At 50.2% G+C, this 24,232-nt stretch overlaps 9 protein-coding genes across 9 annotated transcripts; 5 read left to right on the forward strand and 4 right to left on the reverse strand.

Moving 5' to 3' along the window:
• Positions 1-1,082: 1,082 nt before the first annotated feature.
• N7462_002377 (cupin domain-containing protein) lies at positions 1,083-2,187 on the forward strand (the record flags this gene model as incomplete). Its single annotated transcript, XM_057074103.1, has 2 exons — positions 1,083-1,385; positions 1,453-2,187. The coding sequence occupies 2 exons, from the start codon at positions 1,083-1,085 to the stop codon at positions 2,185-2,187; spliced, it is 1,038 nt and encodes a 345-aa protein (XP_056937744.1).
• Positions 2,188-3,381: 1,194 nt separating this feature from the next.
• On the forward strand, positions 3,382-5,651 carry N7462_002378 (fungal specific transcription factor domain-containing protein; the record flags this gene model as incomplete). Its single annotated transcript, XM_057074104.1, has 8 exons — positions 3,382-4,224; positions 4,280-4,313; positions 4,368-4,479; positions 4,536-4,556; positions 4,621-4,955; positions 5,017-5,191; positions 5,259-5,400; positions 5,454-5,651. The coding sequence occupies 8 exons, from the start codon at positions 3,382-3,384 to the stop codon at positions 5,649-5,651; spliced, it is 1,860 nt and encodes a 619-aa protein (XP_056937745.1).
• A 1,203-nt stretch (positions 5,652-6,854) lies between these two features.
• N7462_002379 (glutathione S-transferase family protein) lies at positions 6,855-7,562 on the forward strand (the record flags this gene model as incomplete). Its single annotated transcript, XM_057074105.1, has 1 exon — positions 6,855-7,562. The coding sequence occupies one exon, from the start codon at positions 6,855-6,857 to the stop codon at positions 7,560-7,562; it is 708 nt and encodes a 235-aa protein (XP_056937746.1).
• Positions 7,563-7,713: 151 nt separating this feature from the next.
• Positions 7,714-9,330, reverse strand: N7462_002380 (putative monooxygenase; the record flags this gene model as incomplete). The annotated part of the gene is made up of 6 exons (XM_057074106.1): positions 7,714-7,846; positions 7,909-8,202; positions 8,259-8,307; positions 8,364-8,419; positions 8,477-9,279; positions 9,328-9,330. The coding sequence occupies 6 exons, from the start codon at positions 9,328-9,330 to the stop codon at positions 7,714-7,716; spliced, it is 1,338 nt and encodes a 445-aa protein (XP_056937747.1).
• Positions 9,331-10,356: 1,026 nt separating this feature from the next.
• N7462_002381 (putative MFS transporter) lies at positions 10,357-12,118 on the forward strand (the record flags this gene model as incomplete). Its single annotated transcript, XM_057074107.1, has 6 exons — positions 10,357-10,377; positions 10,435-10,509; positions 10,566-10,818; positions 10,884-10,925; positions 10,980-11,454; positions 11,533-12,118. 6 exons carry the CDS (start codon positions 10,357-10,359, stop codon positions 12,116-12,118), a joined length of 1,452 nt encoding a protein of 483 aa, XP_056937748.1.
• Positions 12,119-12,646: 528 nt separating this feature from the next.
• Positions 12,647-13,283, forward strand: N7462_002382 (kinase-like domain-containing protein; the record flags this gene model as incomplete). The annotated part of the gene is made up of 3 exons (XM_057074108.1): positions 12,647-12,783; positions 12,834-13,176; positions 13,236-13,283. 3 exons carry the CDS (start codon positions 12,647-12,649, stop codon positions 13,281-13,283), a joined length of 528 nt encoding a protein of 175 aa, XP_056937749.1.
• Positions 13,284-14,171: 888 nt separating this feature from the next.
• Positions 14,172-14,628, reverse strand: N7462_002383 (uncharacterized protein; the record flags this gene model as incomplete). The annotated part of the gene is made up of 2 exons (XM_057074109.1): positions 14,172-14,472; positions 14,522-14,628. 2 exons carry the CDS (start codon positions 14,626-14,628, stop codon positions 14,172-14,174), a joined length of 408 nt encoding a protein of 135 aa, XP_056937750.1.
• Positions 14,629-18,507: 3,879 nt separating this feature from the next.
• N7462_002384 (FHA domain protein) lies at positions 18,508-20,235 on the reverse strand (the record flags this gene model as incomplete). The annotated part of the gene is made up of 3 exons (XM_057074110.1): positions 18,508-19,685; positions 19,737-20,168; positions 20,220-20,235. 3 exons carry the CDS (start codon positions 20,233-20,235, stop codon positions 18,508-18,510), a joined length of 1,626 nt encoding a protein of 541 aa, XP_056937751.1.
• Positions 20,236-21,615: 1,380 nt separating this feature from the next.
• tom70 (putative mitochondrial outer membrane translocase receptor (TOM70)) lies at positions 21,616-24,047 on the reverse strand (the record flags this gene model as incomplete). The annotated part of the gene is made up of 6 exons (XM_057074111.1): positions 21,616-21,863; positions 21,931-22,404; positions 22,460-23,231; positions 23,300-23,382; positions 23,438-23,781; positions 23,869-24,047. The coding sequence occupies 6 exons, from the start codon at positions 24,045-24,047 to the stop codon at positions 21,616-21,618; spliced, it is 2,100 nt and encodes a 699-aa protein (XP_056937752.1).
• Positions 24,048-24,232: the final 185 nt, after the last annotated feature.

A 24,232-nucleotide genomic window follows, 5' to 3' on the forward strand; every position in this document is an offset into this window, starting at 1 on the left:
GGTGGCAACAACTGGCCTTCTGAACCAATCCGGAGACGCCGGAAAGGCATTTACGAGCAGCGGTTGGAACTGGATGCCACCGACCAGGCCACCTGTGTAAAGTAATTGCCCTTCAGGCAGTGGCTACTGGTTGATCCTGGCTTTGGGTTTTCTGGGTTCTTCTGAGTTCCTGTTCCTCGGTCTCCATACGACCAGGCCAACGGCTAGTGCCTCTCCCACTTTGATTGTGGGAAAGACCGATCCCGGCGATCGAGTCCTGCGGGGGAGGCGAGGCAATGACTCGGCATCGATCACTCGAATACGGAGTATGCTTGTTCAGCTCATTGGGGAGTTCGGAGGCATATGTTGACCCTGAGTCAATTGACATCCAGGAAACCCAACCCTTTATAGCATACAATTTGATCAGACTAGATCCATGTCCATCTTGTCCATCTTGCCCATATTACTCATCTTGCCCATGCATACTCGCGACTGGCCCTGGTTTTTGCGCGACGCGTCCTGGACGCGGGGAACCCCGCCCTCTTTTACCCCGCCATTCGTCTACGTGGCCATTGTTCTCGGTTCAGTCCCGAATTACAGTCAAATGCCTTGGTGTGATTCTAATATCCAATAGTTCCTGCTGGATGGAGTATCAACTGCAGCACGCGAAGAGCTCATGGTTGTTCCGGTTGAGTGAGTGCCAAAAAACCCGATCGGCCGAAGACTCGGCACGGCAATTGCATAATCGGCATCAAGTGGACACAAGTCTGTTCATGAAGCAGACGGCCTTCGGCCTTTGCCAAGCTCCGAGTGTACTAATGGCTCTTTCTCTCTCAAGTAGCCAATTGAGTTCCCAGGGCTATCGACTGCCATGTCCATTAGATGCCCTGGTACTCTGACCCACAAGAGAGTCATGCAGGCGAACTCGGATCTTCCGGGCACGGCTTCTCCGCGCTCGGCAGCAGGTCCCCCGCATGCCGACGTACGTGTCGATAAGTTTAAATCTTCAGATCGGCCGCAACACAACTTGTTCCTATCCTCATTTCCTGCTACACTATTCTCCGTCAATCCCGCCTAGGCCTAGCTCAGAAGCTTCTCGCACAATGCCTCTTCCATTCTCCAACCAACCGCCGCCAGAGCGCGTCCCCTACGCTGTCCCTCAGCTCGAGGGCGAGCGCATCACCATCCCGGGCAGCAAAGGCGTCTTTCGCATCCTGACTTCGGCAAAGCAGACCGGAGGGTTGATGGCTGTCTTCACAAGCGGCGCGGTGCTGTCTGATGCCCCGGGCTTCCACTACCACAATCATGCCCACGATGTCTTCCTGGTCACCAAGGGCTACCTCAAGCTATACAATGGTGATCAGTGCCGGATCATGGCTCCTGGTGACTTTGCTTATATTCCTCCCGTATGAGTTCCTAATCCCCTTTCAAATAGAGGTGGAAGAGCATGCGTGCTAATTCGCTGGGCTGTAGAAAGTCGTTCACAACCCCGAAATGATTGGCCCGCACACGGAAACACAGGGCCTGATCACACCCGGCGACTGGGTCGACTTCTTCCGCTACGTTTCCGAACCCTACGAGGGAATTCTCGTCCCCGAGAACGATAATCGCGACCTGAAGTCCATTCTGATCCCAAAGGTCATGGCCGCGAAAGAGAAGTTTGATGTCGTGTTTCAGCCCCACTACGTTCCCCCCGAAGTGGGCGAGTGGTCAACTGCCGATGAGAAGCTGCCCGAGGGCCACGAGGGTTACTTCCTGCGCGCCAACACCGGCCCCCGCTGGATGCTGGGAGGCGTGATGTCTCGCCCGTTCGTCACCACGAAGCAGAGCGATGGCGTCTGTGCCATCTCCAGCATTGAATCCTCGAAGGAATACGGTGAAACAGTGTTCTCGAAGTATATGACCTTTGAATCAGTGGATCACTGCCTCGTCGTCATGGAGGGCACTCTCAAGGTGAGCCTACAAGGATCGGGTGATTCTCTCTTCCGGGAGGGCGAGACGGTGGTAATTCCGGCGGGCCACGCATTTGCCCTGGGCTTCGAGAGTAAATATGTCAAGTTCCACTCATTCGCCGATGGTGATGGCATCGAGGCTTTGATTCACAAGGCAGGAAAGCAAGTGGACGATGTTGTTCTGCCGGAACAGGCCCCGGAGCACGATGCTTCTCAATTTGCCACGGCCGCAGAGAGCCTGAAGGTCTCCTTCTAAACTTCATAACGCCAGTCACGACGCTCAAGCATTTTCACGTATATAGATCGAAGTTGTAAATAGTCGCCTATCAATTTCCCTTCTTGTATCCACCATTTTTTGCTATAGTATAGGATAGACCCTACAATAACGTCCAACGACCACAGCTTCACCCACAGAGATGTGTTGAGACTACACCAGCGATAGAAAAATGATCATTTTTATTTATTAGCCTCGGGGTCATGTACAGCAGCCCTATGATAAACATTTACCGAGTACTGAGGCACAGACAGCCTATTCACACCCCATGGGATGATGGGGACGTCCTGAAGTTCTTCCTGGTCATGTCGCGATGAAGAGAGGGTCGAAGTATCGACCGGAAGGCGCTGCTCGAATCTAGTCTATTGATGACCAAATTGCAAATGTACACCATACTATACTAGAGATTTATATGACACTATAAAAAATCACAGAGACTTGAAACTCAAATGCAAACCCTAATCTCATCTAAATTGTGTGCTAGTCAGGTCTTTCCAATAAGCTCGAGAACATAGCCACTACGATCATTCCGAGCACCGGGTCGTGATTTTCGGCTATACTACGCTGGGCGACGTTCGCTACGACGGCTCATGTCCTCGTGGGCGCTTGCCGAGCGCTCATTCTTAATTTCAAGTCATCGATTTCAGAATTTGGTCTTTGGCTCTCAACTACCCCTCACTGATTGGACCCGGGTTTTTTTTCACTACCCGATGAAGCCCCGCGGGGGAGTCACGTGGGTCCGGGGCTAACAGTCCGGGATTTCCGGGGTTGTCGCGTCCCTTCCACCATCAATCATCTGCATCCCACTAGTGGCCCCTCAACCTTCGACCCCGTACCCCAGATCTCTGTGGACGAGGACAATGTCTAGATAATGAAACCCCATCAAAGTCCACCTGCGCTTGCTGTGGACGAGCCAACACCCAAGCGGGCCAAGCGACCGCGCGCTGCGCAGGCCTGCGACCGGTGCAGGACGAAGAAGTATAAGTGCGACGAACAGTATCCGTGTTCGCATTGTAAAAGTCTGTCATTTGAATAAAGTTAACTGTGGGAGGACGGCCTGCTGACCTACTCTTTCAGAGAGTAACTTGCTCTGTGTCTATCAAGGGACCTATCGAGAGCGCGAAAGCAATCGATCTGCAAGGTATATGCATCCCTGCTCGTGCCCATGCGGATGGAATGCATGAGACCAATGGATCTATCTACTACATGTGGAACATGGCTGACCTGCATTTCAGCTATGTCATCGATCTCGAGAAGAAGGTTGAGGAATTGGCCTCAAAGCTTCGCACCGCCGAGGCTAGAATAACGGCTTCACCGCTACCTACCAAGGGGCAAATAGCCCAGCCAGCCACCCTGGTAGGGAATGAAACAACACCATGTTCCATGCCACGAACAGGCTCCACTCCTCGGGAAATAACAAAGGCATCGGGGGACACAGAGCAAGAGGAATCTGCCGAGAGTGCTGATGACGAAATCAATGAATTCAATCACCACACCAACGCCATTGAATTCCACGGCAGCACATCCTCAGCAGCTATTATCGGCCATCTGCAAAAATCCAGAGATACCCATGAGGAACAGTACCATCGTCCAGCAGACTTCTCGCTAATCTCGACATTGCATAATCCAAGCTTCTCGCCCTCGTGCACCACTGGGCCAGGACAGTCGACATCAACGTCAATTGAACATCAAAACTACTATTTCGAACAGGCACATATTTTCATGAATGGATACTTCGAGAATATCCATTTCATCCACCCATTCATTGACAAGGAAGCCTTTTTGGTTCGTGCCAATGATCTATGGTTTAACCGGGAACATACTCCAGAACCCAGTTTCGTGGCATTATATCTCAGCGTTCTGTCAATTGGGGCCCTTGTACGTGTTTGGGATGAAGATAAGCTCGCTGGCCTCGGCCGATTTGAGTGGAGCCGAAAGTTGTTTAGCGAGGCCCAGGCATATTTGGTCTATCTACGATTTTCCAACGATCTTGAAACTGTTCAATGTCTTTATATGATGGTATGTGGAGATCGCACTATGCAGAAGGGAATGGAGCTAACATGTGGGTATTCAGGCAAAAATTTGCCAAAATGAACTCAACCCTAATCGTGAGTTTTCTTGGAGGGCGGCTTTAATGAGAACTTGATGCTAAACGTGATGAGTGGCCTATATGTACCTTGGTCTGGCAGTGCGTACATGTCTCTCTGCTGGATTTAATCGAGAAGTGCGATGTCCTAAAGACCAACGTTCGAGCTGGATCTCGAAAACCTGGTGGTGAGCAGATTTGACGGTGATTCCTGGGTTGGAGGCTAATGAAATTGTTCGTCTAGGGGCTTATTTTCACTGGAAATGTAAGTATCAAACCGGCGTTCTCTTTGCTATGGATTTATCCAGAGAGTTAACATATACTATTAGAGAAATGAGCTTCTCTGTAGGACGACCTGATACCCTCGGAATGGACGAGTATCATAATCGGGCCATACCCCCCCGAGATGACTCTGAATACGCCATTATCCCCTGGATGATCGACTTCGCGCAAATCATCCGGCGAGTTTCTGTCCAGATATACCACTCCAGAATATCGCTGCAGGAGAAGCTTCAGTTAGCTCTTCAAATCGAAATGGAGATGGACCGTTGGCTCGCACGTCTTCCCGAGAAGATCAAACCAGACATTGGTGCATATAGGTTGTCTCGAAGTGCCCTTCGCGATCCGAAATGGGCTCGACGTCAGCGGCTGGTACTGGGAATCCGTAAGTATCCTACTGAAACCTGTCAGGATTCACGTGTTCATTCAATTTTCTTTCCTACCAGGCTACTATAATGTGAAAATGCTGCTATTCCGGCCCTTCCTGAACCACTTCACTCGCAAACTCCGCCACCCACCCAGTGAACTTGAAGAAACCATTACCAAAGGCCTGGATTCAGCAATGAAGACCATTGAAGTGATCCATGATATCTACCGGGTTCACACATTCTTCCGGTGCTGGTACGTAACCCCTTGTACAGTACCGTCTCTTGCTGATCCCGGCAATTCTTATCCTGACGACTTCTAGGTGGTACAATACAACCTATGTCATGTTTGCTACTTCAACGCTGCTCCTCCCAATGTCGAAGCTTGGCATGTGCGCCGATACCATGCCGCTGCTTCGCTCCGTAGAAATGGGTGTCGAGATTTTAGAAGCCATGGACGAGTCTGTCGTTGCACGGAAGTCAGTGGAAATCATCAGACAGTATCTGCGGGACTTCAGAACCTCGGGACCTCATACCCAGACATCGGGGACTGGCTCGGGGGTGAGGCGCTGTCTGCATCAACCGAGCCAGAGTCTAGTCAGTCTGGATATGAATTTCCCGAGTGGGCCTATGGTTTCGGCTTCCCGGATTACTCTTTCGAAGGCATTGCCCGCCTATTTGACGACATTGGTGGGTTGCCTATGCTCGATGGTTAATGCTGCCGCTGTGCTTCATGTAGTTTACTTAATGATGATTCCATGAAATTCCGAACGGATCAATGATCCACAGAATGCGCTCAATCTGATCCCGTTCTGACCTAGCGCTTACCCTCCGGGTCTTTCGGGTCACTTAATTCCGGTCTTGGGGGCCACCGCGTCGCGACCGTACTCCGCCAAAGCTGTGGACAAGAGCTATCTAAGCTGCGCTACCTGATCCAGCCCCGATAACTCCGCGGTACTCTGATCCTGCCGTCTACATTTGGGCAACGCGAGTTGCAGGATTGCTTTTTGAATCCCTTTGATTCCGAGTCAGAGTTCGAGTTAGGGCCCCTCCGGTGTTTATTGGAGTTTATCTCTTGATTGATTGGTTATCAAATCCCCTTTGGAAAATCCTTCAGATCCACCACGGTCTTGTGTCATAATCGTGGCTCATCGGTCGGCCGCCTCGAGCTTGCTCCTGAGCACCACCACTTCCAGCCAGCGAATGATATTTCAATTACAACAATCGCCTTCGAGTTGTTGTAGTGACTGAATGGTCTGGACGGGCAATGTTTCAGCTGCCCCAATAGTCTGCGACACGCTAAAGTCGCCCAAAATGCGATCGTGACATTGAGTCGCCCTTGCTCCATCGGCGTCTATTTGGTATCAATAGTTCTTATTGAGGCCTTGCTCCTAAAGATGTGACAGAAGAGAAGTGAACCGTGTGCGAGGGAGCGGATTAATATATCACGGTTGATTTGAGGTTGTAAATTGTATTTTTCGACCTAAGCAGAATATGACTTGTAATAGAATGGTGGCACTAAGAGCTGAATTGACAGCTGATAGAGATCCTAGGAGATCCACAAAAATCACAGGATGACCGCCGTCGCGGTAGCGCATCCTGAAGTCTGATGTTAGTCACAGTTCGTAGCCGTTCACGTTCAGCACAGCAGGAGTTGACCGTGTTAGACCAAGCCCAGGCTGGACCGAGCGACTGAGTAATCAGTGGTGCGTGGCAGCTCCCGCCGACTCAAACAACGTCACATCTCAGCCTGCAAAGCCGGTTTGATGCATAGCAGACTATATAAAGAGGGAGCATTTCCCCCGTTGTCTTGTAATTGAGATATTAGTCAATCTCTCCATATTCAAGATACAGGGCATATCAAAACTCTTATTCGTTTTATAAAAACTTTTTCATCTGCGAAAGAAATCTTGCCCAACATGCCTTTGACTCTTCACCACATGGGCCTCTCTCAATCCGAGCGTATAATCTGGCTCGCAGAGGAGCTTGGCATTGACTATCAGCTTGTTTTGCACAAGCGAGACCCTGTCTTCTCCCCACAGTCCATCAAAGATCTCCATCCGGCCGGCACGGCCCCTGTCATGGAAGATGATCCGTCTCCAGTGACAAACTCAAGGGTGGTCCTCGCGGAATCGGGCGCCATCACAGACTACCTCATCGCCGTATACGGCAACGGGCGCCTAGCCCGTACGCCCAAAGATGGTACCGACTACCCCAGCTACCTTGACTGGTATCATTTTGCCAACGGTAGCCTTCAACCCGCTCTATTCCGGGTTCTAATGACTCGTGGGCCATCGACTGACCCGAACTCCCCAATCGTGAAGCGCACATTAGACAAATGGCATCATCATCTGTCGATGCTTGAAAGCCGATTGGCCGAGACGGGGGCGTATCTTGCTGGCAAGGAACTCACCGCCGCGGATGTCATGATCACCTTTACATTGACCACAATGCGCGGCTTCTGTCCCGTAGACTTTGATACAGAGAAGAACAAACATCTTCTGGCATATCTGAAACGGATTGGAGAGCGACCAGCTTACCAGAAAGCGATGAGAATTTGCGAGGGCGATGACTTTGTGCCTTTGATCGGGGCCAAGTCTGAGCAGTTTTCGTTGATGAAGCGATGAGCGGGACGAGAATAGTCTTATCTGCATACTGTGTAATTGAGATCTGTAATATAATACTCAACTCTGATGAAAATGACATTGACAGTCATTGATGATGCATATTTATTGATTTGGCTATATGAAAACAATCTATCCGTTGATTCGACTTTGGTCACAAAATTTCACAGAACGATGAACGCGACTGTGATTGTTTCGAGAACAACTCGGGGTTCTGCGCAACGGCCTTCTCGACTTCTTTGACAGCATCATATCCGTATAACCAAGGCTGGACCTCTGGGCATGTCCTGTGGAAGATAGGTTAGAGATGCAGAGAACAAGGGGTACAGAAGATGGAGTATTCGCATACCATCGGCTGGGGAAAGCCCCCTTTAGCTCTTTGCCTAATTGGGACAGAAAAACTTCATCGCGCTTCTTCTGTTCCTCACCATCTTCCATATGGAAATCGTGTCTCTGTTTGAATGTCTCGCGCACAATTGCCTCCCCGCGAGACTTGCGCAGACTCTCGTAGAGACGCAAGACCCGGGGAAGCTGTGCCTTGTCGGTCATATTTCCAAGTAGTAGACCCAGAACGGCACCGTCTTCAAGGGAGGAATTGGCTCCCTGTGCCAAGTATGGGAGCATCGGGTGACAAGAATCGCCACTGGGTAAATAGAGTCAGCTTGAATCTATAGATCTGTACGAACCAGGCGAACTTACATGAAAACAAGATTGGAAGTATCGTTTACCCAGTTCTCCATTTCGCCATCTGAAACACCATGAATTAGTCACTTCCGATTCATTCCGACAATTAAATTTACTTACGATGCATCAACTTCCACTTGTCGACATCGGTAACGTGTGTGAGGAATCGGTTGAGGCTGACCTCGTTAGACCATCTGCACCAAATAGAACAATTCCTTGACGAATGTACTCACATCGGATCCCAGCCGACAAAAAGCTTTTGCATCTCATCCACCGAGCCGGCCTGTCTTGAGACTCCCGGTGGCAGGTTATCCGGAACAAGCAGCACAATGTTGTACATCTGTCCACCGCGCAAGGAGTAGCCCACGGCGTGAGCGCCGGGTCCAATCCAGAAGTGGACCTCCGGATTTGTGACCAGAGCCTTGAGATCCGGATCCGAGATTTGGTCCGCTGTCAGCACAATGCGATACGCCAAATCCCCTGTCGGGAGAGGCTCGTCCTTCTTCCCCTCAAAGGCCTCACGGCACTTGGACCACAGACCATCGGCCGCAACGATCAGATCACCCGTGAAGCGCTTGCCGGCCACGGAGTGCACAGTGGTGGTATCAAAGTCAATTCGCTCAATTCGTTCCCCAAGCTGGAAGGTTACCCCCAGATCTTGTGCGCGCGCATATAACGCCTGCTGCAGGTCGACTCGGTGCAGATCCACAAAGGGGGCATCGTACTTGGCCCGGATCCCCTTGTCAAAGGCGCTATCGTGCGCCAGGACCTCGCCCGAGTACCGGTGCACCGTTAACTTCGTGGGTTCTGCCGCTGCCTCCCATAGTGACTCCGGCAGCTTCCAATATTTGAGCAGACGTGACGCGTTGGGGGTGATTTGCAAACCGGCGCCCACTTCGGCGAGCTCCTTTGCCTGTTCAATGACTTGGACACTGTGACCAGAGAGTGCAGCGGAGATAGCTGTTGCAATGCCACTCAGACCAGCTCCAACAATAACCACGCGGAGACGAGCTTCCTCGGGGACCTTAAAATGACGCTGTTAATGTCCGTGAAACTGTCAGAACGGCACTCGTCGGGGGCTTACCATCTTGAATGTATATATTGAAGGAAGTCTTCTAAGCCAAACTCGGAGATGATGAAGGCTCAGATGAGAAATCTATAAAGCAAAGACGGAAGAGAAGAACAAGTGCGATTCAAGATATTCGCATCTCCGCAATTGTTGATTTGCGCCGGAATGGCCGAGAGTCCACGCCACCCCCTCGTCCACTCGGGATTGCCGATGCTCGGAATTCCCAGCTTCGGTGGGTCGTCAACACCGAGAACACCGAGGACCAGTACGAGTCGAGAGCCCACGGCATTGAGAGGACGCGTATCCCTCGGTGGGTATTGATTCTACAACTTTCTGTCTCCGGGGTGCATATCACCGTGGGGATGACAGGTTCAAAATCCGGGGTACCAAGACCTGGGGCGGTCTATATGGGTCAGCATCTCGAACCTACTCGATGGCGATCTAATTGCCCTTGCCCATGGTTAAATGGGTCCTTGAGAGTCGTGTGACTACTCGCTAGAAAAATCCCACTTTGTTCGCCTCTTGAGTCATGAGACTGGGTTCGTCTGATACCGCTTCGCCGTATGCCGATGTGCCTACCTCCCCCATGGGCATACTAGGGGTAGACGATGATCGTGAGGCTCCTAAAATAGCGCCAGAGCGAATGCATGGAACACATAATTTAGTTTTCTATCCAGCAATCGGTTCCATTGCTGAAAATGGTCCGTTCTTAATAGGGGTCCTACTGCCTTTCCCCGTACCCCGGCCTACCGTGGGGCCGACGGATGAGGTCCCGAAATGCATCCGGACATCCCATAAACGGATAACCCGCCAAAACTTCGGGCACAGTAATGACCCTGTCATTATGCAGCTAGCCCATAGAGCGTGCTAGTATCAGTCATAGCTCTCTTGGGAGTTCCGGTGTGGCTTGCTGATTTCCCGAGCTTGGCTGCCGACGGCTGTTATATTTGGCGCGTTCCCCCCCATGCTGGTTGTCCGATTATCGTACGATCCTCCTTCCCCACGTTCAACATTTCCCTCTCAGTGGTTCCCGCAATAGCTAGGATGACTGTGGTGGACCCCAGAGTAAGTAGTCTGGCTCCCTGGACCAAAGCATATTGTGGTCATGGCTAACTTTTGCAGCTCTTCCCGCAAAGGGTACGGTATGCCGCCCTGCTTACGGTCAATGTATATGTTTTTATGGGCAACATGTATTCGGTAGATACTCTGATTCCGATCGAGTTGCGATGATTCTAACCTCTTCTCCATCATAGTCGGGCTTGGCCACGGGTTTTGAGTCCCTTGCAAAATACTTCCATGCCGACAACTCTACACTGGCTGGCCTAGTCACATACTCCGTGTTGTCGATGGGATTGGCCAATCTATTCTGGATGCCGCTCGCCTTATGTTTTGGAAAGCGCCCCGTTGTCATTGTCTCTATGGCGATGTTCCTAGGCGGCATCATTTGGAGTGCAGTCGCCGATTCCTTCAATAGCCTGCTTGCTTCCAGAGTCTTTGCTAGTTTTGGTAAGTCGAGATTTGCATTGAATATGGGGTGTTAAGTTTTGCAAGCTAACTCAGAATACATGAAGGCTACGGAGCGATTGAGTCCCTCGGGCCTAGCATCCTCGCAGGTATGCTCTAGTCACTGTTTAGATACATCACTACCCTGTCTGACACTGCTGCAGATCTCTTCTATGAGCGGAATTACTCGAGCGCGATGGCAGCCTATGCTGCCTTCCTCTCTGGCGGCTCCCAGATTGGCCCAGTGATCGCCGGTTATCTCATCCAGGCTCGTGGATGGCGGTGGTTCTTCATACTTTGTGCCATCATCGCGGCCGTCAACCTCGTCACCACCATATTCATGCTGCCGGAGACAATCTACGAAACAGATGAAGTTGACGAGCCTGAAACCGTGGAAGACATTGGCAAGGACACCTCTAACCACCTCGAGACTGTCCCCACCACGTCACAATTCGGCGACCGAGCCAAGATGGACTACGGAGACTACTTCAAGGCACTTTTCACATTCAAGATCACCAAGAGCGCAAAAGAGAAAGGTGTCTTCAAATACTTCGCGTATCTTTTTGTACTCCCATTCCCCCTACTGATTATCCCTGGGATTTTGATTGCTTCGATCATGTATGGCGTGGTGCTCGGAGGGTAAGTTTCACGGGTCGCACATGAACTTTTGTGACCATTTCTTTCCTCGCATCCGAAGATCTTACTAACGACGATCAGGATTGTTGCTGTATCCACCCTTTCTCCTGACCTTTTCATGCCTCCACCATATCTCTTCTCCTCCGCCGACCTAGGTCTTTTCACTTTCAGCAGCTTTGTTGGCGTCGTCATCGCTTGGCCCATCGCCGGCCCCCTGACCGATCTCCTCTCCCGCATCCTACGCAAACGCAACGGCAACGTCCACAAGCCAGAGCACCGTCTGCCCGCACTTATTCTCCCTTTCCTCGTCTGTCCCATTGGCCTCATTGTCTTTGGATACACTGTTGCTCGGCAACAGAACTATGTTCGTCCTGCTGTCGGCGCCGCAATCTCAGCGGCCGGCCTCACGCTGGTTCCCTCTGTGATGCTCTCCTATGTTGTGGACTCCTATCCACGCGTTAGCGGCGAGGCGCTTGTCTTAGTCAATGCTTCTAAGAATGTGGTTGCATTTGGCTTGGCTAAGGGTGCTTACTCCTGGATGGCGGCGCAGGGCGTCGACAAGATGTTTTACGAATTTGCTGGTATCCAATGGGCCTGCATTGCACTAGCACTGCCACTTTACCTTGCTGGGCCGTGGCTACGAGCTCGTACCCAGAAATTATTTTAGTAGTTTAGCTGGCCTATAATTTACATCTGTGTTTTTGTGACAACAATTTAATTGGACCAAATCAGGTTTCCCTCACTTGGTTTTGTGTGTACGACTCTCTACTATGCTCCTACTAGTCTAAGACATGTTCAACGCCTAAGGCATATAGAGCTGACTTTGTACAAAGACTATAATGGAATGAGTTCAGCCTAACGAGCCCTAGGTACTGGATTTTCCCTTGCACATTTTGGTTTCCCTTTCCGGATTAGTGCTCGCCCTCTCGCCGCTTTTGCTCACTGAGCCCTCCCTTCTGCCTGAGCAGACTGATCGGCTCACTGAATCTCCGTAAGTCTGGATATTATTATCAACGAAGCCCTTCCGTGCCTGTTGAATTACGTATTCTAACCTCCTTATTGGAAATATAACTTCCAACAGGATAACAATGCAGCCAACAAACACTCCCTTAACGGACATTGATCCCTTTCAGAATCAATATTATTAGGGAGATTACGCACTTCGATGCATCTTCAATATTTGAGGTAGATCTGGATGGACAAAAGTATGCATGGATACTCTTTCACGATACTCTTTTACAATGAGGCTGACCCTGGATATAACGAGAAAGGTCGTGATCTGAATCGATTTTGCTCCGAATCCAATGCATACAAGAAGATCTTCACTTCTGGGTCCTGTGAGCGTACCTTCGTTCCAAAATTCTACGGCTACATCAATCAAGTGGATCCGACTGCTTCCATCCTGCTTTTCAACATTTCGCCCAAGACAAGTTGAAGCCGAGGGCAGTATTGCTAGAATATCTCCCAAAAGCAGAGAGCTTAAACTGCGTGAAATACTCAGATGCGCTGTATCCCCGGGCAATTGAGGGCATGGAGGAGATACACAGTACTAGAGCTCACCACCAAGATATCTACTCCCCAAACCTTCTCCTTATTCATGGAAACCCTGATAGGCTGGTATGGATTGACTTTGATGTTGCAATAACCTACACCAACTTGAAACCTGAACAGAAGGCCCGCCGTGACTACGAAATTGCGCTTGTGAAGGGACTTGGTGATGCGCTGGTAAGGGCTCCGTTGTTACCTTTTTAGGAAACACCCAGAGTACTGACTGACGAATACAGAGAGATGACCAGGATGCGGGACTTCTACCGAATACAAAATTTTATTGAGGGTTTTATAGACCTTGAATGATCTGACAATATTTGATGGCATTTGTGCGGTCATACAACAAAGAGCTCATGGTAGGCGCAAGCTGCGGTGTCCGTGCGTATAAAGTGATAAGTTCTGAGTTTTCACTGTCAGAAGCAGTTGCATTGCGTTAAATTTCGAACTGGGCGAGCGTATGTAGTAGAATGTGTTGAATACTGAGCCCCTGAGGCTGTACTTCCGGCCTCGGAATTTGGCGTTCAGCATTCAACAGACAAATATTACGTTACTTTCAAGCGCCCGTTCGAACTGCCGGTAAGATGTCAATATGAGTATATATTGTAGTGGGGAAAGGACAAGCGATAGGTGATCTCTGGTCGGAGGGTATATTTTATAGCAAATAGTTTTTACAGATATAGTTTCGCGTCTTCGATAGGGAGAAATATCACTTCAATATTCTTTTGGCTTACACAGTATCTACATACCCTTTAGGATGCCTTCTTTCATTGTGGTTTGTGGTGCCTTGCTAGCTTGTTCGTGGATCCACCTCATCCTGCCTGCATGTCAGGTTTGCCGTAGAGCACCTGGTTTGCTACGTAAAACATGGGAGCATACTCGCGTAGAAGTTGAACGTTGGGTAAGAGGTAGGGCAATCGCTTCTATGTGAATACAAAGCGCAAAATAGTACGTGAAGAACGTCGATTGAATAAAGAATCTTTTTAAGGAAAGAAAAGATAGAAAGGCCAGTCACAGCAAGAATCACAAGATGATATGGTAGTCCGATCATCCAAAAATAATAACATGTACAAAAAGATTGACCGAACATCCAGTGTGGTCATATGCAAGAAAGGCATGCCAAGTAATATTCGAGAATGGAAAAAGCCACAACCAGGTGGTAGAAAATGACCGAATCATAGATTGCGAGGCGTGTTCGTCTCAACACGTCCACAGTTTGTCCCATCTCTACTGCCATCCGGACGTCTCAAGGATCTACTTGCCCGTGGGTCAGGATGTGAAGGGTATGAGGTGGAGGGACTCCGGCTCAGTGAGCCTGGAGACGACGGGGCCGATGAGCCCGGGGTGGTATTTGTCGTAGCCGAGGCGGCAGCAATAGAACTCGATCGGACGGCAGCCGCAGCGGCCGCGGGATTGCAATGCATGCAGATGAAAATATTGAAGCCTCGACCATCGCAGCTAGTGCAGATGGCTCCTCTATAGAGCATAAGCATACGAAGGATAGGCCAAGGGCATTAGTACGTACCTTGGAGCATTTCCTGCACAGTGCCGGCAAGTTACTACTGTCCGTCCCCCAATACACGAGATATGATTGGGATCAAGGTCGAGGATAGATAAATTGGAGGTGGCCATTGCGTGTTGACTGCGGCAAACAATAGTGGGGCGATGCGGCGAGAAATCGTATGCACAAAGCTGGAATAGGAGATGCTGCAAGGGCAAGGTGATAAGGCGATATATTGGGAAACGTACTGAATATCTCAAACTTTGTAAGATACTTTATTCTGCGTCTGGGATTCCCTTTATTTATTCTGAGCAGTGGCAGAGGGGCGCCGCAGGGAATAGATATCTTAGCAGGTTGTCCTTGAAAGACACGACTTTCGGAACAAAAGGAAAGACAACGTGTTGGATCCCACGATCGGACAAGGGTAAAATCCTGCCAGGCCGAAGTATAATGAGCCCGGAAATAGGTGGCATAGGAGGACTGACTCTTATACTTGCAAGGTCGAGGTGGCACACGACAATCTCAAAGTTGGATGTTACATTTTCTGTTAAAAAAAAAAAAAAAAGAAAAATTTGGGTGAATCGACAACACCGAGGGAGCAAGATAAACGCCGACAAATCCATGGATCAGCAGGACACTCTGTTGAAATGGAAGGAGCAATTGCAGGTCATGTTGAGTATTGTTCAATAGCGAGGCCGGTCACTCGAGGACAGGCGACATATTTCCAAACGCGTCCAGCCAATGAGAACGGCAGCTAGAGATCTGGCATAATTCAAGAACGGCATATGCGCTCTAATGGGATCAGCCCGGCTTCAAATCTCTAGCAGGGTGCGTCAGAGGGGCGGCAGAAAGCGCACCCGATCACTAAGCCAGGCCTCCCAAAGACGCAAGTCCAGGGTTGCTGAAATGGACCGAGCTGGTGGGGAAAGGAGCCATCGGTCTTGGGCTAGGTATCGGGGGCGTTTTATTCCATTTGATTATTGATATGTTTTATTGAATTGGTGGCTCAGAAAGCAGATCGGATGAGAACTGCGATCGTAGATATTAAACTATAACGGTGTTCCTGAGCAATTCGGTTGTTCTCACCTATCTAGAGGGTTCCAAGCGACCAAAAGAAATAACAAGACAAAGCAGAGATGACCAGAGCGGGGCTTTTTTTATGACTTCAAATCAGACTCAATCCTGGAGAGGGACGAGTCACCGAGACGAGCCCCTGTGACTATCTTCCCGGAAAATAAGTCACGGCCGCATGGCAGCCACCACAGCCTTGTGTTACAAATTCTTACCAAGACTCATTGTTTTTTCAGAGCTGGAATGCGGCCATGTACCAGGTGGTAAGTGGAGCAAAGCTCGAGAGCCCGGGCAAAAAGAAGTGGATCAATACCGCAGTCGAGGCGCGACCCAAACGGGGGGGGTCCATCCACGGATAGCGGCAGAGAAGGGACGTGGATGATCTCATTTCCAAACTATGTAGACTATAACACGCCAAAAGCTGCCTGGACCTTTCCAAGGTGACCTTTGTCAGCTTATGGGGCTGTGTGCACGGGTTTCATTCAAAGGCTTTCCATCTTCGAAAAAACATAGCTTTGCATCTTGACTGGAGACAGTGGACCAAGATGCAGGAAGCATTCGCAACAGCAAGTCAGAATGATAGTCAGATGTCCATCTGCATGAGTTGGGAGCGTATGAGGACGAAGGAATGCCCCATGAATTCATCGGGAAATCTTTCGTCGAAGGCGAAAAGAACATTTACCTGTATACTGTAGTAAAATGCGAGCTTTGGCTGGCGCGTCTTCCTACTCAGCCCTGAATAGACAAGATCGGGGACTAATGTGATGGTGGTATATCAGGGTGCAGCTGTAGCCTCTACCAGGGTTTTAGAGATCCCCCCAGCTAGCTCCAATTAAGATGTGGATCCATGTGAATTTTGGATACAGGGAAAAGGACAGAATGATGAGCGAATGAGGAGCCGAAAGAGATGCTGAGAATTGCTTGCGTGGCTAATAGTAGCGGCTCGGGATTTATACGGGATTTAAACGCTGCCAGTCCTCAATATAAATGCCAAGGAGCGAGCATGAGATCAAAATGCAACACGGCCGATATCCCCCCAGCCCAAAGTGACAACCGGTGGGTATTGGGGATTGAAACGTATGGACGTCTTCTGATTTGACCCTAGGATTAGACTGTCCAAAAAATTCGACTCTGTTATCGAAGCTCGCTTAGAACCTTCGGCGGCATCATGATTGATGCAAGGTATTCCTGGTAACCATTGGGATCCAAGGTTGCTGGCTTCCATTAAAGCCGGGATATGGCTGGAAGCTGACGACTCCGTAAGAGGCATAAATTTTCCGGTGTTCAGGAAGCTGCGTGCAGCGAGTCAGCACTAAGGAAATGTACCTGGATTCGTGGGACAAAGCATGACGTGGAGCTCCGCCGTTCGCATGAATGTGCCCATAGGTAGTTCTTGCATTGAGCCGAGCGTCGAGGAACCGTGTGAGTGAACTGCAGCCATCCATTTCCCATCACGCGCTAGGTTCGGGATTTCAAAATGGACTGGAATCATGGTCTCGTACTGGCAGCAGCGTACGTTGTTGCCAACATGGCCCCACCTCGAGTCATACCTCAAACGGGCTGTCTGAAACGAGGTCAAGAGAACGCCCGAGAGAACCCCGTCAGGTTACCGTATTGGAAGCCCTTTCAACGGGGCGTGGTTGTGGAACCATCCATCCTCGCGAGGCACAGAAGCTGACTGGGGGGTCTTTGCAAGGTGCAACGCACATGGACCTTGCCGAGTCAGCTGATACAAACCGCCAGGGTCTCCACGGGCCCTTTTTCTGCAGCCCGATTGAAGAGGTGGGTTCTGATAGTCTTTTTGGCACCGATGTTTTAATCCATGGGACACGTAATCTGATTTGGCCTTAAGAGGGGCCTGAGGTGTAGTCCATATTTAAATCTCAGAGACGAATCCATATTGACTTGGCCAGTCAAGGCAAGTATACCGCCGCTTGCTCGGAGGCTCGGGTTCTACTACTTTGCGGTATGAGGTAGATCGGATATTACGGAACTTGGATGAAGAGGGTATTAGCCTGGGGGGAAAGGGATCAGTATACGACACTCGAGCAGCCCAAACACCACGAGTTGCTCCGTGGGAATGCAAGAATGAAGCTCGGGATAGAACCTATTTGCTGATGGTGATCAATTTTTTATTCTCCCGATTATCGGCATATTTCTCACCTCGGGGACCATGCAAAAGGGCGAGGGAAGAACCCAAGTACTCACAGCTAGTCTCCAGGTCGTGCATATTCTATGAATCCGGCAAGATGACATCACGGCGCACTTTCAAACAAGTCTGCCTGCAGAGAGCGGTACCTGGCAGTATCCCACGAGCAAGAAAGCATGTTGAGATCAATACTATTTTGTAGCGAGCAGAAATTGCGTAGAATTGTAACAGGGTAAGCTAGATCATGGGTCACAAGAAGCATAATCCAGGAAAAACTCAAAATGAAAATGATTGGCATTCTTGCTATTCATTATGGCCTGCAGGTAATTGCGATTGTAACAGGGGGTAGATACCATAAGCGACGCAGAAAAGGCCTATTCGGCCAATACCTTCGTCCCAAGACGTCGGTATTGTCGGTAGACGAGGGCAATGGGAAATAAAAAGAAAGGAAAAGCGAAGGCAGAATAAAAAGTAGCCACCGAGTTCATTGTATCCGAACTCCCCAGTCCTAACAACTCCAACCCACCTTGTGACACAAAGCAGAGTCCTGGTAGGAATCTTGGATGAGGCTGAAACGGTCACAAGGGTAAAAAAAGAGGCGAGAAAACAACATTCCACGTGCCGAAAAAGAAACAATTTATGAACTTCGCCGGCGACTTGACATAGTCGGAAGCTTCGAATTGGGTATACCCAAAATTCCAGATCACGTCGATGGCGGAAGTATCAACAGCAAAAGTAAACCCCGCCCCCACACTTCGAGCAGTGGAAGGAAAGAGGTCGCACACAATGATCACTGGAAGTATTCCGCAGGCAGAGCGGCTAGGAGGGCGATGGTCCCCAGTCCACCAAGCAAGGCACTAATCACAGCAGTAGCAGTGTAGCTCGCAATGTTGGAAGCATGAGAAGTTTTGATTCGTTTCGTAGGAGGGCTAGGCACATGACTCGTGTTTTCAGAAAGAGCGGAACTAATCGCATCAGCTACCTTAGATTTGGTGACACTTTCGAAGTCAGGCATTTCGGACTGTGAAAGGGCCACGTCGGGAATCTGAGCATCTTGTAATTCTATCTCAGATGCCTTTCGCTTCAGGGAGACGCATTTTGACCTCATATCTGGCTCTTGAACCGATTCGACTTGCGATTCGACGGGTTTCTTGACACTGGCATCATTGGAACCCGGCATGGCTGAACAGGCAAACGGTCCATCCTGGTAGGGGTTGAGGACATCACTGATGCTCAGACGGCCAAGACGGCGAGATTCTTCCTCTTCAGCACGCTTCTCTACCCATGTTGGTAAGGCAGAGGGGATAGGAACCTGAGGGAAAGGGGTTCGAAGAACTTCGTTCACCTCGGGTGATTCCACCTTGATGCAAGATTTGCCAGTCATATCATTCTCATGCGAAAATGTACGCAGAGCAGCTCCTGCAAGCGCAGGGGAGTCCGGTTCATCACTATTATTGAGAATTGTCGGATTAATGAACTCATTATCTTCTTGGCCAAGCAAGAACTCATTCTCTTCAGCATATTCAGAAGTAGAGTCATCGTCGGACCTAGACTCCACACAGAGAAGCTCGGTATAAGAAACACGTTCACTGGTCTCGCTGAAGGATGATGGGTTTGAGTCAAGATCTGAATCTTCTTCGTTGGATTCGGAAATTTCTCCATCCGAATAATCTGCCAGAAAAGTTCCTTGGAGGCGTGAACCCTCCTTATGGCCGTTGAACTTGGTAGCTGGGATTTCCTCAATGTCGCTGTCATCATCCTCGGGGACACAGAATGTATTTGTGGAAGTACTGGCTTGAATGATACAGTTGGGATCTGTCGCAGGGAATTTGGGAAAATGCTCAGCATGAGAGATGTCCAGCACTTCTTGAATGTCGGCAGGCACGTAAACATCTCCGCTTTCTTCAGCCTTTTCATCACTGGCAAGCCACTCAACTTCGCACTGAACACTCAACGCTGGGAATTCTTCTATAGATATCATTAGATTTCTTGTCACAGAATCTTGCTAGGAAAACTTACCGTCACCACGATCCACGTTTACACCAAATCTCAGTTCATCTCCGCTGATCAACGGGGTCTTTTCTCCAGTTGACAATTTGACGTTGTTGAGCCAAGTGCCATGAGTGGATCCGTTATCGCAAATGTAGACGCTCTGGATGATCGCCCGCTCAGCATAGTCCTTGGGGTAAGAAGGGGTCCGTAGGAGAGGGAGAGTTACCCTTTTTTCCAGTGAGATACCTAGGTCCGCATGGAAGCGCGACATGACCCGAGAATCAAACCATCCGTTATCCTCTGCCGGAGAGCGGTTTTTATTTCCCCGCTTTGATGACCGGCCGATCTCCACGGATGGGTTGCTGGAAGAGAGAGAGATATTACGAGTAAGCGAATCGCCGGAGGCGAGAGGGTTTAGGACGATGGACACTTTGATGGAAGAGACGGAGTCAACACCCGCTATATATGAGAGCACTTCGAAAAATTGCTTTTAGTGACGTTCGAACATACCTCGTGGTTCGGGCATGATGACTGATACCCGACAGTTGTTCGGATATATTGCATGTACGACGTGAGGCTCAACGGGATAAGAGAGATGGACGAAGCTGGAATCTGCCGAGATGAATGTTAGCAGAGGGGTATCAAGGGCAACGAAGCAGAGATATCAGGAGTTATAAAGCCCATAGCGACCTATGCGACATCACAAGACTACCTGATGGTAAGCAAGGCAACTGAGGTGGAGGGGCGCTTACCGGGTTGGTCCGGCTGGATTAGCACAGAGGAGCTGATGGTCGCAGATGTTTCCAGAGACCAAATCCAAGACTACAGCGAAGGATGAAAGCAGTTGAACCAGAAGAAAACCTAAGAGGTGAAGAGTGGGAGAAGAAGGTTCCGAAGGGTTGGGAGTGGAAGAGGGGTAGGTGATGATGAATCAGGTTGTCAAGGCTAAGTTCCAGTTGGGGGAGGGGGGCTTTCTTTGGAGAGGGGACCCTTGGGCGAGCAAGCACGGGACCAACGTCAAAAGGCCGACCAAGCGGAACAGACCTCGTCCTATCGGAGCAACACAGGACAGACTGTAGAAGTAGAGAGGAGCGTTTAAGAAGCGCCGGTGTGATAAGGCGATGTGAGCGGTATACAAAGGGCGAAGGAGTGGGGCAGCGAGTTCCTTATCGCGTGGATGACGTGGGGACAAGGCCTCAGGCCAAAAAGCCGGGGAGATCTACAAGCATCCGGTGCTTTCAGACGAGAGTGCGGATTATAGTTAACCACGACAAGGTACTGCGTAAAAGTGAATTGATATCTAATGGAGGTAAACCTGGACGGAAAATAGTCGCTCTGATCGAGTCATTATCCTGCCCCACCACGGTGTGACGAGGTGGAATACATCACCGGCCACAGACAAGCTATTTAGTGAATTCTCTTCTTATACATCTATTGCAGCCACCCTTGAGGATACTAGAAGCAAAGGCAACAGAGAACAAGTAGAAGACATCATATTCACCTCTATGGTACACAAATTACTCTCCAATGTTCACAGCCCAATGCAAAATGGTCCGGACCCAGCGCTAGCCCCCAACGTTCCGGTTCGCATCTCTCGGATATCTCGGTGTGGAGCCCATAAACAAACATCAAAACAACGGATAAGAGGGAATATGTCAAAGAGAGGGATACTAAATACAAGGAGGGCAGAAAAAATAAATGGCCGGGGGGAGCACCGCAGGGACGAGAGACGAAGAGAAGGTCGAAGACCAGAGTCGAAAAGGGGATAATTAAACATGCGCCCGAGTCCAGATCCGGGAGGCGAAGAAACGAAGCGAACTAAGAGGGAAGATTGTAGGAATAGTGAGAGCTGGCATGGAACACAAGGAAGTCACAAAAGCAATAGACGGGATGATTTTGGTTGCTTTCACATGCCAGGTGCCCCAGCTCCCATAGCGCCCATAGCATTCAGCCGGGCAGCCAGCTGGGGATATTTCTCCTGAACCTCCAGCTGGGTGCGAGTGGCCTCGGCATAGGAGATGGCATTAATGATCTCCGCCTCGGTGCGAGCCAGCTCAGCAGCCCGCTCGAAGTACTTCAGGGCCTGGGAGACCTTGCCCTGCTGAAGCAACAGCTGGGCCATGGTGCCGACGGCAATATCACACTCAGGATCGACTGGGATGAACATTAGTTTTCAAGGCCAAACGGAGCGAACGGAATGAGGTGGGTTGAGATGACTTACTAATCAGTGCTTTCTGGCACAAGTTCTCAGCCTCCTGGAAGTCGTGCTTCCACTGGAATAAGGCCAGGGCTTTGTTGATCAGAGGCAGCACATTGATACCCATGGGCTTGCTCAGCTTCTCCATCTCAACGGCCTTTTCGAATTTCTCAATGGCCTCGGCATAGTTTTGCTGGTCGAGAAGAAGTTCACCATAGTAGTTATACACGTCCGGAACCTCCTCGAAGTTCTTGACGGTCCGGCGGAAGGTGGCCATGGCAGAGGCTACAGAGCCCATCTTGTACTGGGTCACACCGAGCTGGATGTGGGAGAAAATGAAGGACCGGTCCAGGTCAATCGACTTCTGGTAATCCTTCGCAGCTTCGGCAAACTCACTCAGAATGAAGTGAAGCTGGGCACGGTGGTAGTAGATGTCGGGGTCATCCTTGTTGTGAGTAATAGCAAGTTCGAAGTCGTCAGCGGCGGATTCCTTGTTGCCTAGTAGACTGTGAGCACAGTGCCTTAGAATTAAAGACCTATAACGGATTCTTACCGAGCTCAAGGTGCAAGCTGGCACGCTTGATATAGCTCTGGACCAAAGTGGGCTGCAACTCCACACTCTTGTTCAGGTCAACCAACGCACCCTGGGCGTTGCCGCCAAGATATGTGAAGGTGGCCCGCATGTTGAGAGCCAAAGCCTCAAATTCACCCAGGTCACCAACCTCAAGAGCCTTTTCGAAGGAAGTAGCAGCCTCTTCATAGCCCTCACCGGTCTTCTTGACCATGGCGATTAGACCCTTGCGGAGCAGACCCTTGCCAGAGTCTTCACCTAGTTCAACCGACTCCTCCAGACCCTCGGGAAGAGGCTGCGGGCGGAAGCTCTGCAAATAGTTGGACACAAAGGTAGCGCTGGGCAGCTTCTTACTACGTGACTCGAGGATTGCCTTGCTCTTCTGCTCGGCAACCTTCTTCAACAACCGCTCCAGGGAGTTGCGGCTCATATCGTTGGAGAAGGCATCGATAATGCAGCTGGCTGTGAAGTCCAGCAGGGCTTCGCTGTACTTCTCCAGGTGCTCATATGCGGTAGCTCTGCGGTTGAGAGCCTTCACATATTCGCTATCCATCGCAATTGCAGCACTGGTGTCCTCCACAACCTTCTCCCACTCGGACAAAACATTGTAACAAGCGGCACGGTTCGAGTAGAAGACGGGGTCGGGCTTGCAGATGATGGCCTTGCCGTAAAGCTCAATGGCCTTGTTGTAATCCTTGGAGCCGTAAGCTTTGTTGCCGGCAGCCTTCAACTTGGCAGCATATTCCTTCCGAGTCTTCCACAATTTTGATTGTTAGCTATCATCCCGGCGTGAAGAAACTCCAATGGCAATGAGATACGAACCTCCTCAGACAGCTGGCCAACTGTCGCCTCATCGACCTCCGGGAGCTCCTCGACGGGCTCCTCGGTCTTTTTAGCAGTAGACTCTAGGGTCATGTCAGTCGCAAACCCTGCCAGTGTCAATTAGGATACATCACGAACCATCCTGCACAGAGGCGGTCTTCGCCTTCTTTTCTTCCTCCGCCTTCTTTTTCTCTTTGCGTCGCTGATTTTTGCTCTTCTTGGGTGTGGAGGAGGAGGTGGTTGTCGTCTTGCTCGAGTCAGACAGGTAGTAGACAACACCAGCACCGGTCACGACCACGGCGACACCGGCAATGGTATAGACAACGGCCTTGTTCTCCGACACCCACTTCGACACGCGATCCCAGATCGATGCTGATGACGAAGCAGGAAGCTTCGCGGTGTCCAGCACGATGTTCTGGGTGGGAGTGGATAATGGCGACTCGCTCGACATGATGTGAGGGAACCGGACACGGCGACCGATGCTGTAAAAGTCCTGATTCTAGAGGGTGTCAGCTTTGGGATATCAATGCCGTAAGAGATGGAAATGTCCAATGATACATGAAACGCACCGGTCTTTGGCCAGAGGCGGGAAGTGTGAGATAGGGAGAAATGACGGAAGCTTGGAGGAAAAGTCGAGAGTTCCGGCTGCCGGCACGGGCCAATCACGCGCTGCGCGACCGTAACGCTTCGACGTAGCTTCTCCACACTCATTCGGTTTGCCCGGCACAACGAAATGCGGCCATTTCATGCAAAGGGCTCTGATGCATTCTGCGCTTGAAAAAAGAATCCCTCATGTGGAGTGCATATGATTGAGTTGATTCTCAAAGCCCACGCCGGTCCAATGCTTCATTAGCATCTCCGAAGCAAGACAACCATCACTCTGTTAGTGAATGACGCAGGCTACAAACTAACCACCAGGACACAATTAACGGT

Source organism: Penicillium macrosclerotiorum (assembly GCF_028827735.1).
Source record: "Penicillium macrosclerotiorum strain IBT 26536 chromosome Unknown utg000002l_segment0_segment0, whole genome shotgun sequence".
NCBI classification, from domain to species: Eukaryota; Fungi; Ascomycota; class Eurotiomycetes; order Eurotiales; family Aspergillaceae; genus Penicillium; species Penicillium macrosclerotiorum.